Consider the following 15,085-nt stretch of genomic DNA (forward strand, 5'->3'; position numbering starts at 1 on the left):
TAAATTGTGCACAGACCCTTCATGCAGGCAAAACACTTAAACACATTAAAATAAAATAATTTGTTCGGTTTTGTTTTTTAGTTTGTGATAGGGACTCTAAACAGTTGTGGCTGTCCTACAACTTTCTGTGTAGACCAGACTGACCCTGTACTCACAGAGAGCCCACTTTCCTCTGCCTCCCAAGTTCTAGGATCAGAGGTGTGTACCACCACACCCTAGCTAAAATATTTCTTACTTGTTTGTTTCTTTATTTCTTAGGCAGGGTCTTGCTGTATAGACCTGGCTCTCCTGAAGCCCACTATATATACCGGATTGACCTTGAACTCACAGAGAACCCACCCTTTGTGTCTTGCTGGGATTGAAGGTGTGCACCACCATGCTGGACCCCCCCCCTTTTTTTTTTTTAATATAACCCTCAAGTAGGTTTTTTTGTTTCTTTGTTTTTAATATCTTGTTAGGTTACTCTGTTGTACAGTTGCACCACTCCTGCCCCAATATTCTGTTTTAATGTGGGAGGAAAAAACTTCTGTAACTATTTTATTTGACCAATTTTTTTTATATACAACTATTTAACCAATGCCAGTTTTTGAATTATTAAGTATTTGTACTTAATAATTAAGTACAAATTAAGGTACAAATTAAGTTATTTGTACTTAATAATTAAGTACAAATTAAGGTGGTGTACTTTGGGGCCTTTGTTTTTCTGTTGAAGAAAGGAATGATTAACAAAAGTTGTATTAGGTTTTGTTAATTGTGAAGTTTGGCTTGGTGGTGCATGTCCCACCCAATAATCTCAGCATTTGGGAAACAGAAGCAAAAAGATTACTTCAAGTTGAAGGCTAGCCTGGTCTGTGTAACAAATTCCAGGCCAGGCAGGACTTTGTGTTGTAGTATGAACCTATCTCAAACCAGAAAAAAAGAAAAAAGTGGTTTTTTGGGGGGTGAGGTGGGTTTTTTGTTTGTTTGTTTGTTTGTTTGATGATAAAATATATAAAAGAGGGGGTATAGGATTCTTTGAAATGAGGAGAATAATTTAAAGAATGACTTCCTGAGAAAAAAGACCTAAAATAAATAGGACACTTAGCATGTGTAGGTAGCAGTTACTGGGAGAAACAGAATCCTGTAGATGTATTTATTTGTTAATTTTTTCATTTATGTATTGAGTTCCAGAAGCATCAGTAGTGCTCTAGCTACTGCCATGCAGTAGGAAGCAGAGATCTGATGTCTCACTCCCTGTTTGTCTCAGTGTTGTGATGTCAGATGGTACAGGGGTAAAGCATACATAATGATGCAACTGAGAGAAGTGTTATGTAGTTAGTGTCATAGAATAATTAGAGTATGAGATAAGAGATAGTTAATTACCTACAGAGTTAACACAGCCTATGGATAAAAGAGTTGGCATGAGAAAAGTAGGGCAAAAAGTATATTTTGGACATCTTGAACTGGAAAGGAACTTAAAACTAATTGTGTGTGTGTGTGTGTGTGTGTGTGTGTGTGTGTGTGTGTGTGTGTGTGTGTATGTATATATGTGTATATATATTGTAGAAGAAATGCAATAATTCAAGAAGAGAGACTATTGAGAGATTGGGCAGGGGGGTGGGGGGTGAGACATAGCAACAGCAGCCAAATCATATGTCAAGACTTGAGGAGGCTGTGGCTCAGTGGTAGAATACTTGCCTAGCATGAGTAAAGCTCTAGGCTCTTTGCCCCCAAAGTTAAGATTTAAAGGTGAAGGATAATCAGTCCTTGCAATTACAAGGATATCAATGTGAAAATATGGTAGATTAACAAACGTAATCCAGTGGAAGTGTTTACACACCCTTACAGCAGAAGGTTGTAGAGTTAAGACTGTTTAGGAGGAAAGGAGATGAAAAGGTGTGCTTTAGAGTGGTATACATAAGTCTTTGGGGGCATTTAGTTGAACGGTAATGAGATTAAGTGAAATTAGGTATTACACAGAGGAGAATATTAGAGATAGTAAACAGATTTAGGGAGCTGGGGAGGTGGCTCAGTGGTTAATAACACTGGTGACTTTTGCAGAGGACCAGAATTTAGTTTCCAGCACCCAGCTTTTAGCATACAACTTTAACTCCAGTTCCAGAAGATCTGATGACATTCTTTTCTGACTTTGGGTGTCATACATCCATGTGGTGCATATACATGTAATATGTACAAACTCATAAAATAAAAATAATTGTATGTTTTTAAAACTAAAAGAAAAAGCTGAGTGGTGGTGGCATGTCTTTAATCCCAGCACTTGGGAGGCAGAGGCAGGCAGACCTCTGTAAATTTGAGGCCAGCCTGTTCTACAGAGTGAGTTCCAGGACAGCCAAGGCTACACACCAAAATCCTGTCTTCAAAAATCAAAAACAAACAGAAAACCAAAACAGTTTTAGCCTTCTTTTTATCTTATGAAACATGGATCTATATCTTAAAGAGAAGTTAAGCGTATATGCAGTGGGACAGAGGGCAGAGATACAATTGCTGCCTGCAGCAGCCTCAGTAGTTATTTTTATAAAACCTTTTTAAAGTCTTGTTTTGTTATGATTTTAAAGATGGGTTTGTACTGCAATCCTCCTTGTGAATGAGATTATACAGTATAGGTAGGTGGCTGTAAAGGCGCCTTGGATGGGGGTCCAATCCAATAAGGTAAAATCTTACATAGGGCACAAAGATTTCATAATGTGGTTAAGGCATATCTTTCATTATAAATGGACTTTCTCATGAGATTTCTAGAAAATTACAGGCTTATAACTGAGGAAGAAAGCTATATGCTTAGGCCATACACACAATTCATTACTGTTTTGAAAATTATTTGAAGTATCTGTATAAAAGAAATGTGGTCTCCATTTCAAATACTGTTAATTGTCCTAGAATTCTTGACTCTTGGCTGATTCTGAAATGAGATTCTTCCCTTCCCCTGTCCCCTTATCTGTCTTTCTGTCCTGTCTGAAAATATGTGTGAGAGAGGGTGCACCTAAAAATAAATATTGTGCAGTAGGCATGTTAGGAAGACACAGGGATTGAAGAGATGGCTCAGTGGTTAAGAGTACTTGTTCTTACAGAGAACCTAAGTTATATCCACAGCACCCACGTGGTGGCTCACAAACATCTGTCATTCCTGTTCCAGGGTCTCAAACGCCCTCTTCTGACCTCCTTGAGCATCAGGCACACATGTGGTATACAGATACACACGTAAGCAAAAACACTTACAAAATAAACAAACCTGGGGGGCAGGGCAGGGAGAAATAGTTTTCAGCACTAAGAAGACAGGCAAGAGAATTTGAGGTCATGCTGAGCTTCATTGCAAATAGCAAAACTGCATACATAACAAGTCCTTGTCTCAAAGACCTGATTGGGTGGAGGGGTTGTTAAAACTTAGGTGAAGGGGCTAGAGAGATGCCTTAATCTTAATAGATCTAACACCCATGTAAAATCCAAGTATGGTGACATGCCTGTAATCACAGCTAAGGATAAGGATTGGAGGAGACCTAAGACAATCCCTGGCATTCATTTGCCAGCCAATCGAGCTAATCCATGAGATCCATGCTCAGTAAGAGACCCTATCTCAAGAAATACGGTAGAGAGGGGCTGGCAAAATAGCCTAGCCCTATGACACTTGCTGCCAAATCTAGTGACCTGAGTGAAATTCCTGGACCCCACATTGTAGAAGGTTCCACATATGTATGCTATGGCATGCTTGCCCACCCTCAGAAATTTGTTTAGAGTGTGGAATAGGAAGGGGTTAATATGTGTAGAGGTCAGAGAACAACTTGTGAGAGTAATTTTTTTTCCTTCTAATGTGTGTTCCAGGGTCAGATTTGGTAGTAAGTACCATTACATGCTTGATCATCAGCTTTCTAGGTTTCTTAACTTCATTGTCAAGATTGCCAAGTACTAACCATATGTGGGATGTGCACAGGCCTATAATCCAAGCACCAAGGAGGCAAGAGACAGAAGGGACCTATAATTTAAGATCAGCCTGGGCTATAGAATAGCCCTACCTTGACTGGAGAAACAATGTAAGAAAGATGCCATCACCTGGGAAGATAGATTGGAAAAGGACAGGAAGTATACAGCTGGCTTGCTTTATCAGTTACATCATCTCAGTTTGGGATCGGTTTGTCGAGTTTCTGCAGGCTAAAGAATAAATGGAAAGTGAAAAAAAAATGTAGATAAGAAAAGTTGAATTGTACCAATTAGGATGGTAGCACATACCTTTAATCAGCACTGTGGAATCAGAGGCAGTCAGATCTCTGTAAGTTTGAAGCTACACTGATCTACATGGATTTTAAAAACAATGTTGTTTTAAATTGATCTCCAATGTTTACCATTGTTTTCCTTATATAACTTAAAGTTCATTATGTTGAAATGCCCCACCCCACAGTGTTAAAAAAATTTATAAACTTTGGAAAATTATAATTCTGAAACAACTTTCAATGGCAAGTCTTGGAACAATTCAAGTGATTAAATAATGCTAATGTTGGGTATAATCTTAAATATACACGTGTTCATGCAGATGGAACTAAATGATTGACTGAATACATGGAAAAGGACACAAGTCTGTACAGAGCAAGTTGAAATGGTGCATGTAGATATTCCCCTTTCAAGGTGTAGAATTTCTTTTTATTACCTTTTTTAAATGTGTATTTGTTGTTTTGCTTGCATGTGTCTGAACCACATGCTGTGTCCTGACTCCCTTAAGGCCAGAAGAGGCTGTGAGATCCTCTGGAACTGGGATTACAGATGGGTTTTAACTGCCCAGTAGGAGCTGGAAAATGAGCCTGAAACCTCTGCAAAAGCAGCTAGTTCATTTAACCACTAAGCCATCTCTCCAGCCCTGGGACTTCTCTTTTTTCATATTAACTGCACATAATGACTTATTTTCAAAGAATAGACTGAGGAGATGGCACACAGTAATGAGGGGTCAGATTAACTTAACCTGTGAGTAGGCATAGTGATTGTACATTTATTCCCTGACATGCAGCAAGTAGAGAACTTCAGCCGTATGTATAATTGCCAAAATCTTTAATCCCACTGTAATCAGAGAACAGTAAAGAGAAACGTGACATTCTACAAAGTACCTTCCCAGTGTTACAGAAAAGTGTTAAGCACCTGACAAAACAGGAAAAGGTTAAGACGTCACAGATCAGAGGAAAATAAAAGATATGTCACAGTTGAACACTATGATATCCAGGATCAGACCCTGGAGTAGAAGTATATGCTTAAACCTTGATGAAATTCCAATAGTTTCCAATTGTATTAGTAGATTATACCAATGTTAATTTCATAATTTTGAAAACTATATTGGCTGTGTAAGATGTTAACATTTGGCTGAAAGGATATGAAAATTATTTAAACAAGATTCGTTTTTTTAAACAGACACTAAATTATTGTGCAAAATGTGTTTCTGATAAGTAAGGGATAAAAAAATATCAAGGTTTACTGTTTATATAGATTGAAGTTATCTGTTATAATAAAACTGAAATTTGATGAGTTATATTTTTACAAACTTTAGGAAAGATAAGTAAAATCAGATCAAGGCTACAGACTTGCAGGTTCAAGGCATATTTTGAGGATTCAAAACGTGTGAATCAGGGCTTGAGAATGGCTCAGAGATTAACGACCCTGGCTGCTTTCCCAGAGGACCCAGATTCAATTCCCAGCACCCATATGGTAGCTCACGATCATCTGTAACTGTCTCTGGAAAGGGGGGTTGTGTGGTGCCCTCTTTTGGACTGTGTGGCCACTAGGTACGTAAGACTGGCAACCACCCATACACAAACTAAAAACAAAAAATAAATCTGACACAGGGCTCATGCAGATGCAAACAGGCATGAAGAGCTCAACCAGAGCCAGGGCTACATAAGAGAGACCAAGTCTCTAAAAACAAAACACACAAACCTCATGAGAACCAACCTGTCTTATTTCTTGACTAAATCATCAAAAGAATAATCAGTCTAGGGCTGAGCAAATGACTCAGTGATCATAGTGCTTGCTTTGCAAACATGCTACAGCAAAACATCCAGTATGCTAGGCTAGCTCTACCAATTGAAATATATCCATATGCATGCTAATTCAAAGTTGTATGTTTGTACTTCTGTGGGTGAGTGTCTGAGGAGTGACAGGTGATTGTGAGTCACCTGTCACGAGTGCTGGGATGTGAATAGAGGTCCTCTGAAAGCACTGAGTGCCCTTTAGCCCTCAGCCACTCCTCCACCCCCAATTTAGTTTTTCTTTTAATATTTTTCTTTTTTTATCTTATGTGTATGGGTATTTTGCCTGCATGTACATCTACATCACTTGTATTCAGAGGCATGTAGAGGATATCAAATCCACAGGGACCAAAAGTTACCTATGATTATGAACTACTGTGTAGGTGTTAGGAATTGAACCTAGGTCTTCTGGAGGGTGCTCTTAATTCCTGAATTATTTCTCCAGACCTAATTTAGGGATTTCTTTGTTTTGAGACAGGGTCTTACTACAAGGATTTGGCTGTTCTAGAACTCACTATTTAGATCAGGCTGACCTCAAACTCAGAGAGATTTGCCTGCCTTTGCCTCCAAGAGTTGGGATTGAAGGTGTGTACCAGAATAACAAGCAGGGTTTTTTATTGCTGTTGTTTTGTTTTTTTTTTGTTTGTTTAAAGACAGATCTTGCAGTATAGCTCAACCTGACTTCAAACTCAGGGTCCCCCTGTTTCAGCCTCTGAATGTTGGGATTATAAGAGTGTGCCACCAAAACTTTAGGTATGTGCCATCAAGCTGAGCTTTTCTTCAATATATTTAGCTCATAACTAGCTGTGCATAGAATAATCTGATTTCAAAGTGGACAAAGAAGAGTGGACAGTGGGATAGTGTTATTGTAAGTGATTAACTGCACATAAACATTATATACTATATATTTCAGCCATTCTACAATTTTGCCCCTTCTGAATAAATCAACTGACTACATGTTTTCATTTTGGAAAAGTAATTACTCTAAAGGCACATTGGTTTTGTCTGTCTGTCTCTCTCCCTCTCCCTTCTTCTTCCTCCTCCTCCCCACTCCCATCTCTTTTTCCCTCTCTGTTTTATTTTAAAGCAATTGAATTTTGTTTCCTTTTTACCTGAAGGGGATAAGCATCAGTTGGTGAAATTATCCTGGTTCGGAGATGCAACCATAAGTAAAGTATACGCTTGCAGAGGTGAAAGTTTAAAACAGATTTTGATGGTTCAGGGAAGTTTCTGGAGAACTCCATTTCAGTGTGATCTAACTTGGGAATTGTAGGGAATTCCCTAATTAGAGGGAGAAAAACCACTTTGTTTGGGTTTTTGTTGTTTGTTTTTAGCTTAAAAGGAACCAGCAGACTCTGAACCCTTCCTTCCTGCAGTGCATTTAACTGATGAGGTATATTAGATGTATTGTCATACTCAGAAACAATACATGTTTTTTATTAAGATCCAGCTTTTTTGTCACTTTTCAACTTGACAAGAAACTGCTAGTGCTGTCCTGAAGAGATTCAGAACATAAATCTAGGACCAAACAAATAAGCAAAACCTTCAGCAAAGTCTTCGAATACTGGAGCTGGGGAAAAGCTCAGCAGTTAAAATGCCAGAAACTACATAAATGTAAGGTGGACATAACAGCCTGCCTATAGTTCTAGCCTCAGCAGGTAGAGATGGGGATTCTCCAAGCAAGCTAGCACACAAAACTGTCAACAAGCTTTTGGTTCGATTAAGGAGACCCTGCTTCATTTATTTAGGTTGATTAGCAGTTGGGGATGATTCCCAACATCATCCTCAGTCAGACATCTCAGTGTATACATGTGCCCACAGTCATTTATGCCCACACATGCAAACCAATACACATATGCACACTACACACACATAAAACTAAAATTTTGTGCCATGCTTTAATTATATTGGGAAGAAGTGATTTGTTATAAATCTAGTATGAAATATTGTTTTGAAATAAGTCTGTATTTTTTAACTCACTAATAAGCATCATTTTAAATCTAGCACCTTAGTCTGTTCTTCCATGGTTAACCCAAAGATATTTTTAGCATTGGAAACACCAGACATTTTGCTCATTTAAATAATTTCCTATTTAGTAGAGTGTTTACTGTTAAATTCCAAATGAGGTATACACAAAACCTGTAGTATATAAATTTGTAAAAAGCCTCCATTTTTAAATTCCAAATAAGGTAGATGTAAAACCTGTAGTATGTAAATTTGTAAAAAGCCTTTAATACGAATTTAGACTGAAGAAATAAATTTTGTCTGACCAGATTACAGATTTTCTTTTTTGTTTGTTTTTAGACAAGAGTCTCACTGTAGTTTTGGCTGTCTTAATAATTCACTGTGTAGACCATGCTAGCTTGCCTCTACCTTCTGAGTGCTGGAATTAAAGGCATATGCCACCATGCATATTGACTGTGTTCTAATTCATATTTAACATCAAGAAAATTGATTTTTTAGTTTGGAATGGTTAGGGCCTCAATGAAGTAGTTAGGTTGAATATTTGTTTTTATAGTGTGTGTATTATGTTTGTTTTCTGACAGGAAAATCTTACTATATCCTTGCTTTTCAGGTAATCCACCTATCCCTGATTATCATATGCTAGAATTAAAGTTTGAGCTCCCATTCATAACGTTTTTAAAAATTGTTTTTAAATTTTTATTCAAGTCTGGGTGCGAATGTGTGTCTTTTTGTGATACATATGCATATATCTTTGCTTACATAAGAGTAGTTCATTTGGGAGTGGTGGCTTACACCTTTAATCCCAGTACTGGGAAGGCAGCAAGTGACCTGTGGATCTATAAAGCAAGTTCCAGGACAGCTAGGGCTACATAGAAAAACCCTGTCTTTAACAAAGAAGATGGGGGTTGTATGCCCTATTATGTGAAAAGATTAGTGAGAACGTTTGAGAGTCAGTTCTCTCTGGCGTGGCTTCAGGATCCAGCTTAGGTGGTCAGGCTTGCTCAGCAAGCACTTTGAGTTTGTTTAGCGTCAACTCATTGGATTGTGTGTTGATGTTTTCTTTGTGATTTTTCTACCATTCTATATATAGAGATACTTAGCACCAATGGCAGTTTTCTCTATTGATTGTAGTAACTTCAACCATTTGACTTTTTGCTTACACCCAGATATCTGAAAATAATATTTATTTTTATAGTAGATGTGATCAAGATTTTCATAAATAATAAATCAACCTCAGGACAGCTTTTTGATCTTCACTTCTGTGGACTGTGTACAATTAGATTATAAAGAAATTATATCAGCCTGTATGCCAGTTACAAGTAACTCATTTCCAGAACTTTTTTTAAAGATATATTTATTTATTTAGTTTTTAATTTTATTTTATGGATGTGAGTACACAGTTGCTCTCTTCGGACACACCAGAAGAGGGTGTCAGATCTCATTTTAGATGGTTATGAGCCACCATGTGGCTTCTGGGAATTGAACTCAGGACCAGAACAGTCAGTGCTCTTAACCATGAGTGGTCTCTCCAACCCATAAGATTAGATTATTATACCTAATCCAGGGAGTTCTTTTTTTTTTTCTCTCTCCAATTTTCTGACATTTTACCCCCGTATTCTTTGTATGTATGTACAATCTATACCAGCTTTCCCTTCTTGTTTAAATTGGTACAAATATTTTTTCAAAGTGTTGTTTTATAAGTTTATCACATAATGGACAAATGAAATTCAGAAAGCCTATAATTAAAAAGGCTTTACATATTTTTAGTTCTTCTATCACTGTGTGTATCATCCTCGTTTGTGATAACTTGAGTTTCCCTCCCTAGTAGTACTCTGCCTTCACTCTACAAATGTATTATTATCAGTAAGCATTGAGAATTGACTCCCAGCCCTGCAGTTAGATCTCTAAGTTCAGGGTCCGCCTGATCTACAGAGCAAGTTTCCAGAACTGGCCCGGCTGTTACACAGAGAAGCCCTGTTTCAGGGAACAAAAAAACAAAAACAAAAAAACAAAACCAAACCAAAACAAAAAGAATTGGCTCCCAAGAACCACCATACCTTTAGCATTAAAAGCTCAGTTTTATTTAAACATATCTTCTCTGATTCTGTGTAATTACTGCTTTACTTGTATGTATGTAGTTTCTAAATTTCTAGGCTGTCATCTGGGTGCTGAGACCCAGTAATGTTTCTTACCAAAAAATCAATGAACTGAAAATTTTCCATCTATATTCCTTGTTTACTTGTGAGGTATTCCATTATGTCTTTGTTCTAAATAGAAATGAGAAATTGTGGAAAATTCCTGATTTCTACTTTTTTTGTTGCCATCCCCCCCCCCCGCGTCTCTGTGTGTGTGTGTGTGTGTGTGTGTGTGTGTAGTGTAGTGTAGTGTAGTGTATTTGAGACAGTATCAGATTTTTATGAACTTCAGTCTATAGCAACACATTATTCTATGAGGAATGGAATCTTTGCACATCTTTGCTGGCAAATCTTACCTTACTATAAATGAAACGTAGGTAATATTTCTTCCAAGCTAGGTATAGCAACAAAGAAAATGACTGAATTAGAAGAACCAAAAAATAGAGAAAGCAGAAAATTGCTTTGTTCTTTGTTCTTTGTCAAAGAACAGAATAGAGAACAAGACATCTGGTTCCAATTAATCTGTTGGTACATCTGATAGTTTTGCTGTGATTTAGATCATCACCCCATTCCTAGAGAAGCTAAGGTAAGATTTCTGGCTGTCTTGCAAGTACTTCCCTGCCCTGGGTATACTTGTTTAGGAGGACATTTTTAATTGTATTCACTTTATATGTTTAAAGTAAATGTTTAATAACTATAAGTTGGTTTCAGCACCCTAGCTGGGCACAAGTGTCTGTTCTACTTTAACTTTTAAAATTGAATGTTTAATTAAATGCATCAGTTATATATGTATCTAACATCTAAATATTCTTTCACAATAATATTGATTGTAGTGTAGCGGTGCACAAGACCCTGGGTTTAGTCATTGGCATTCTCTCCCCAAGAAAGAAAGAGCCCATGACCAATATTAGGACCTTCTTTACATGTAGTAAGCCACACTGGATTTTGTAAGGTAAGATTAGCATTACAGCATTCCCTTTTGCGACTCAGCACAGTCCTGTGATTTAGAATAACTTTAATAAGCTTGAGTTAGGTATATTTATTTGCCTTCATCCTGATTCTTAATTTGCTAAAGACTAAAGAATCAAACCCAGGTTGATTTTTCTCTATAATCCATATAATTAACAACATACTGCATTCTACTCTGCATTTCATTTTGTCTTATATTTGGAAATACAGATAAGTTGGAAGTCTCTCTGAAAAAATAGACATGTGAGTTCTCTCTGAATAGTCTCTTATTCTTCCCTAATCACCCAGCTGCATAGTGAAACTTAAAGCAGTATTTTTATGGATTTCACATGGCTTAGACCAATTTTAAAATACTCTGTACATCTTTAACAGGTTGCTACTTCTTACTTATAAGTTGCACCATTGCTTTCCAGTCTTGAATCTGTTTACTTTACATCACTGAACAGTGTATTTCAGGATCCCCATCCTCTTACTGTTCCTGTTAGCACTATTTTAGTCATATCTCAGGGATACAATACAACTTTATTCTCTAAATTGCACCATTGTTAAGAACAATTCTACTCTGTATGAACAGGAGATTCAATCATACTTTTAAAAATGAAAAATGAAAGCCTTCCTGAATTTTTTACTCCATTCTATTAAAAATCCTAAGAGTAGGCTGCTGGTGTCCATTACTTTCAGTAAATGAAAAATGGCTCAGAAGCTAAGTGAGCTAAGCCATCTCTCTCTCAATTGTTTCAGTTTCTCAGGAATTGCTGTACAGTGCTGCCAATAACGGTCTCCGGGGATCTGACCCCCATTCCACCTCCCACTGCCTCTTCAGCAGCTCCAGATGCCACCAAAAGAAGGAGCTTTGAAGAAAGTGCCTGTACCCTCTTTTACCCTGAGGTGGGTGAGGCCAGGCAGGGTGATTCTCAGGATATCCTGATGATCAAAGGTATAGTTGAAGAGTGTCTTGAAGATGACCAAGGAAATTGGGGAAAGTTAACAAATAGCCTAGAAACTGAAGATAGAGCTTAGGAACAGAGGGCACAAATGTCATCTGAAATGTACTGCATGATGACATGTATAACCTTAAGTCAGCTCCTGGAGGGCAGGAACTCCTAGTGTGATCTTCTTCACACCTCCTTCCTCCCACCTCCATAGCATCTAGCCAGACACCAGGCATGGAAAATACACCCATTAGGGGACAGTTTATAACTGAGAGAGATGACTTCATTAAGAGTCCTCTTGAACTGCCTTTATTCCCTGGTCCTTAATCTACATTGTTTGCTCATTCATCAGGAGTGAGTGGTGATAGAGCCCAGTGATGTCTCGCCTTCGTGGCCACTATTGTCTTCTGTCTTGGATGCACATGTCTGGGTAGGAAGAATGTACCTGGTCCATATATGAAGTATTCTAAGTTAATTCTTAGTTTTCATTGATGCCTTGACCTTCTTCAATATTTTAGTATATCATACTGTTTAGCTCTGTAGAGAATTCTTTATCTGAACCACACTATGGGGATTTTCTGTACTGCTAGTTTTCGAATCCCTTTTGTATCTCTTTGAAATTCAAGACTAAACAGTCTTTATTCTTGAGTAGATCTTACATCAGTGGTCACTGTGTTTTAGAAGGTGCACTGTTTACAACATCAGTTTTCCAGCATCTGACATCTCCCTCTTGAATGGCAAGTTACACATCTTACGGAGTCAGTACTACCAGTAGCCTACTAAGAGAATAATTGCAGTGGTGCGACTTAAGAAACTGTTTAAACAGCAAAGTTCATAATCTGCACTTTCTCCTAGAGAAAGGGAAGTCATAGAAATGTAGCTGCATTCATTTCTTCTGGTACTGTATTATCCTTCAGAGATTAACTAACTCTGTCTTCACTAGAGAGTCAAATCCTAGAGGCAAGTCTGAATGCTCTCCTCTTCAAGCCTTTGGTATCTTGTCTTCTGCGCCTCCAATGTTGAAGCTTATTTTACATACATTTTTAAAAAGTGAATGCTTCTAATTCTTTGGCAAATACAAAATTGATAGTATGTATTTTCAACAGCTGTCTTTTTACGTTGTTGGGGAAGAAGTACTAGAAACAAATATTTTTTTTTTTTTGCAGGAAAATAAAGTAATCATTTCTGAACATCATTTTCTCCTGAGCAAGAGATGTACTAAATTATGTTGCACCAATTTGGAACTTTTTCTAAAATTATAAGACTTTTTGAAGGGAAATTGAATGTTTTTATGAGATAACCTTAAGTGTATACCATTAAAGATGTATTCTACAAATAAATTAATAACCCATTCTTCTCGAATTTTCTGTAGAAGAGAACAGAATGTAAAAATTACTTTGTGAATTGTATAAAATGATGGACTTGAGACCCAACCACCTACCTTTTTATCTGAACTCATTAAATGAAATGCCTAAGTTGGATATGCCTTTTCCACATCAATTATTTCTCAATTAATTATATTATAAGTTTTATTTCTTGATTTATATTGATCATTTTAATAAAAAAATAACAGGTTAGACTTGATTTTCATCAGCAAATACTTTAGTATTTCATAGAGATGAAATAAAACTAAATCACTTTTTATTTTACCTTTAAAACTAGTTTTCTCTCTACTAATATACAAATTTTATGAGACTTTGGAAATTCTGTCAGCAACATCTAGCATGGTTTATCCTCTGCTTATTTTTATTGTGGGCGTGCACATCATGCTGTTACAGGGAATGGCAGTGACAGCAGCTGACGTTCACTGTTGTAACACAGCATGTTCTAACACTTCATGTAGTCTTGAATGGTCCTATGATTTCTTTTTCTTTCTTCCCAGGTTCCCAGTCAGCTTCTGATAAACCTTCCCAGCGATCATCAGAAAGCACAAATTGTAGCCCTACCCGTAAAAGATCTTTATCTGAGAGTACGTCTTCAACAGGTGAGTGCTGTTGTTTTACTAGATTTTCAGAATAGTTTCCCATCTGGAATTTGAGATTAACAAATCTGTAAAGCAAACAAAAGTGGCCTTGTCATCTCAGTATGACTGATAATGTATATTGAAAAAATTCAGTAGTTTTACTTTCAAGAAATTGAAGTATGAGGACACTGGAGCAATCACTTAGCAGTTAAGAGCATGCACTCTTTTTGCAGAGGACCTGGCCATGGGGATCTGACTCCTCTGTAGGGCTCTGTACCTGTGCTCATACTCAGACTTGACACACATACACATCTTTTTAAATTGAAATGATTTAAAAGAGTGTATTCTGTAATAGTTTGGCTTGAAGCACTTTAATAAATTTTTGTTGTCGAGTGAGTTGTTACATGCCTATAATCTGAGCAGTTGGGAGGTAGAAGCAGGTTCAAGGTCATCCATTGAATAGTTAAATGTCCCATTAAGTATTTAATTAAAAAAATACAAAGTGAGCTGGTAATCCCAGCACTGGTGAGACCGAGGGAAGAAATTCTGCCATGACTTGGGACCAGCTTTGCAAGACCCTGTCCCAAATATACATACAATAATAATTATAAGGTCCAAAAATGTTGATCAGTTGATTGAGTGCTTTTCTAACATGCATGCACAAAACTCTGGTTTCTTTCTCCAACACAGCCCTATATATAGTACACATCTAGGTGACACTCTCAAAAGAATAATTAGAAAACATTACTGGAAAATACATTTCATTGTTTAAAAGATAATTCTCCAGACCAATCTATACGTGCAATGTGGTCTTAGTAAAATTGATTTGAATGACAGGCCTATTCTAAAATGTATTTCATTGTATTTTTAAAATGTAGAGTGATAAGGATTTCATGAGTTGATTAACTCATTGGTCATATAAGGCTTTTGTCCATGCCATAATTACATTGCTGTGTTTTTATGTTTCTTGTCTGTCTGTGCTTGTACATTTGCATGTGTCATGTTGCATAAGACCCTACAGTAAATCACCAGTAACACACACACACAAAGCAGAAGAGGTATATTATATACCAGATGTAAAATACTAGAGCAGCTTCATTCTTGTAGAAACAAAATTTGAAGACT

The 15,085-nt window shown here is 37.1% G+C and overlaps 1 protein-coding gene across 3 annotated transcripts in view; it reads left to right on the forward strand.

Moving 5' to 3' along the window:
* The window catches only part of Ash1l (ASH1 like histone lysine methyltransferase), a 131,140-nt gene that overhangs the window by 32,576 nt on the left and 83,479 nt on the right, over nt 1-15,085 (forward strand). For all 3 annotated transcript variants that reach the window (XM_076932732.1, XM_034500429.2, XM_076932731.1), the window contains exon 4: nt 13,880-13,981. In XM_076932732.1, the coding sequence (XP_076788847.1) occupies nt 13,880-13,981 (102 nt within the window). The remainder of the gene's footprint in view (nt 1-13,879; nt 13,982-15,085) is intronic.

Source organism: Arvicanthis niloticus, chromosome 4 (genome assembly GCF_011762505.2).
Source record: "Arvicanthis niloticus isolate mArvNil1 chromosome 4, mArvNil1.pat.X, whole genome shotgun sequence".
NCBI lineage: Eukaryota > Metazoa > Chordata > Mammalia > Rodentia > Muridae > Arvicanthis > Arvicanthis niloticus.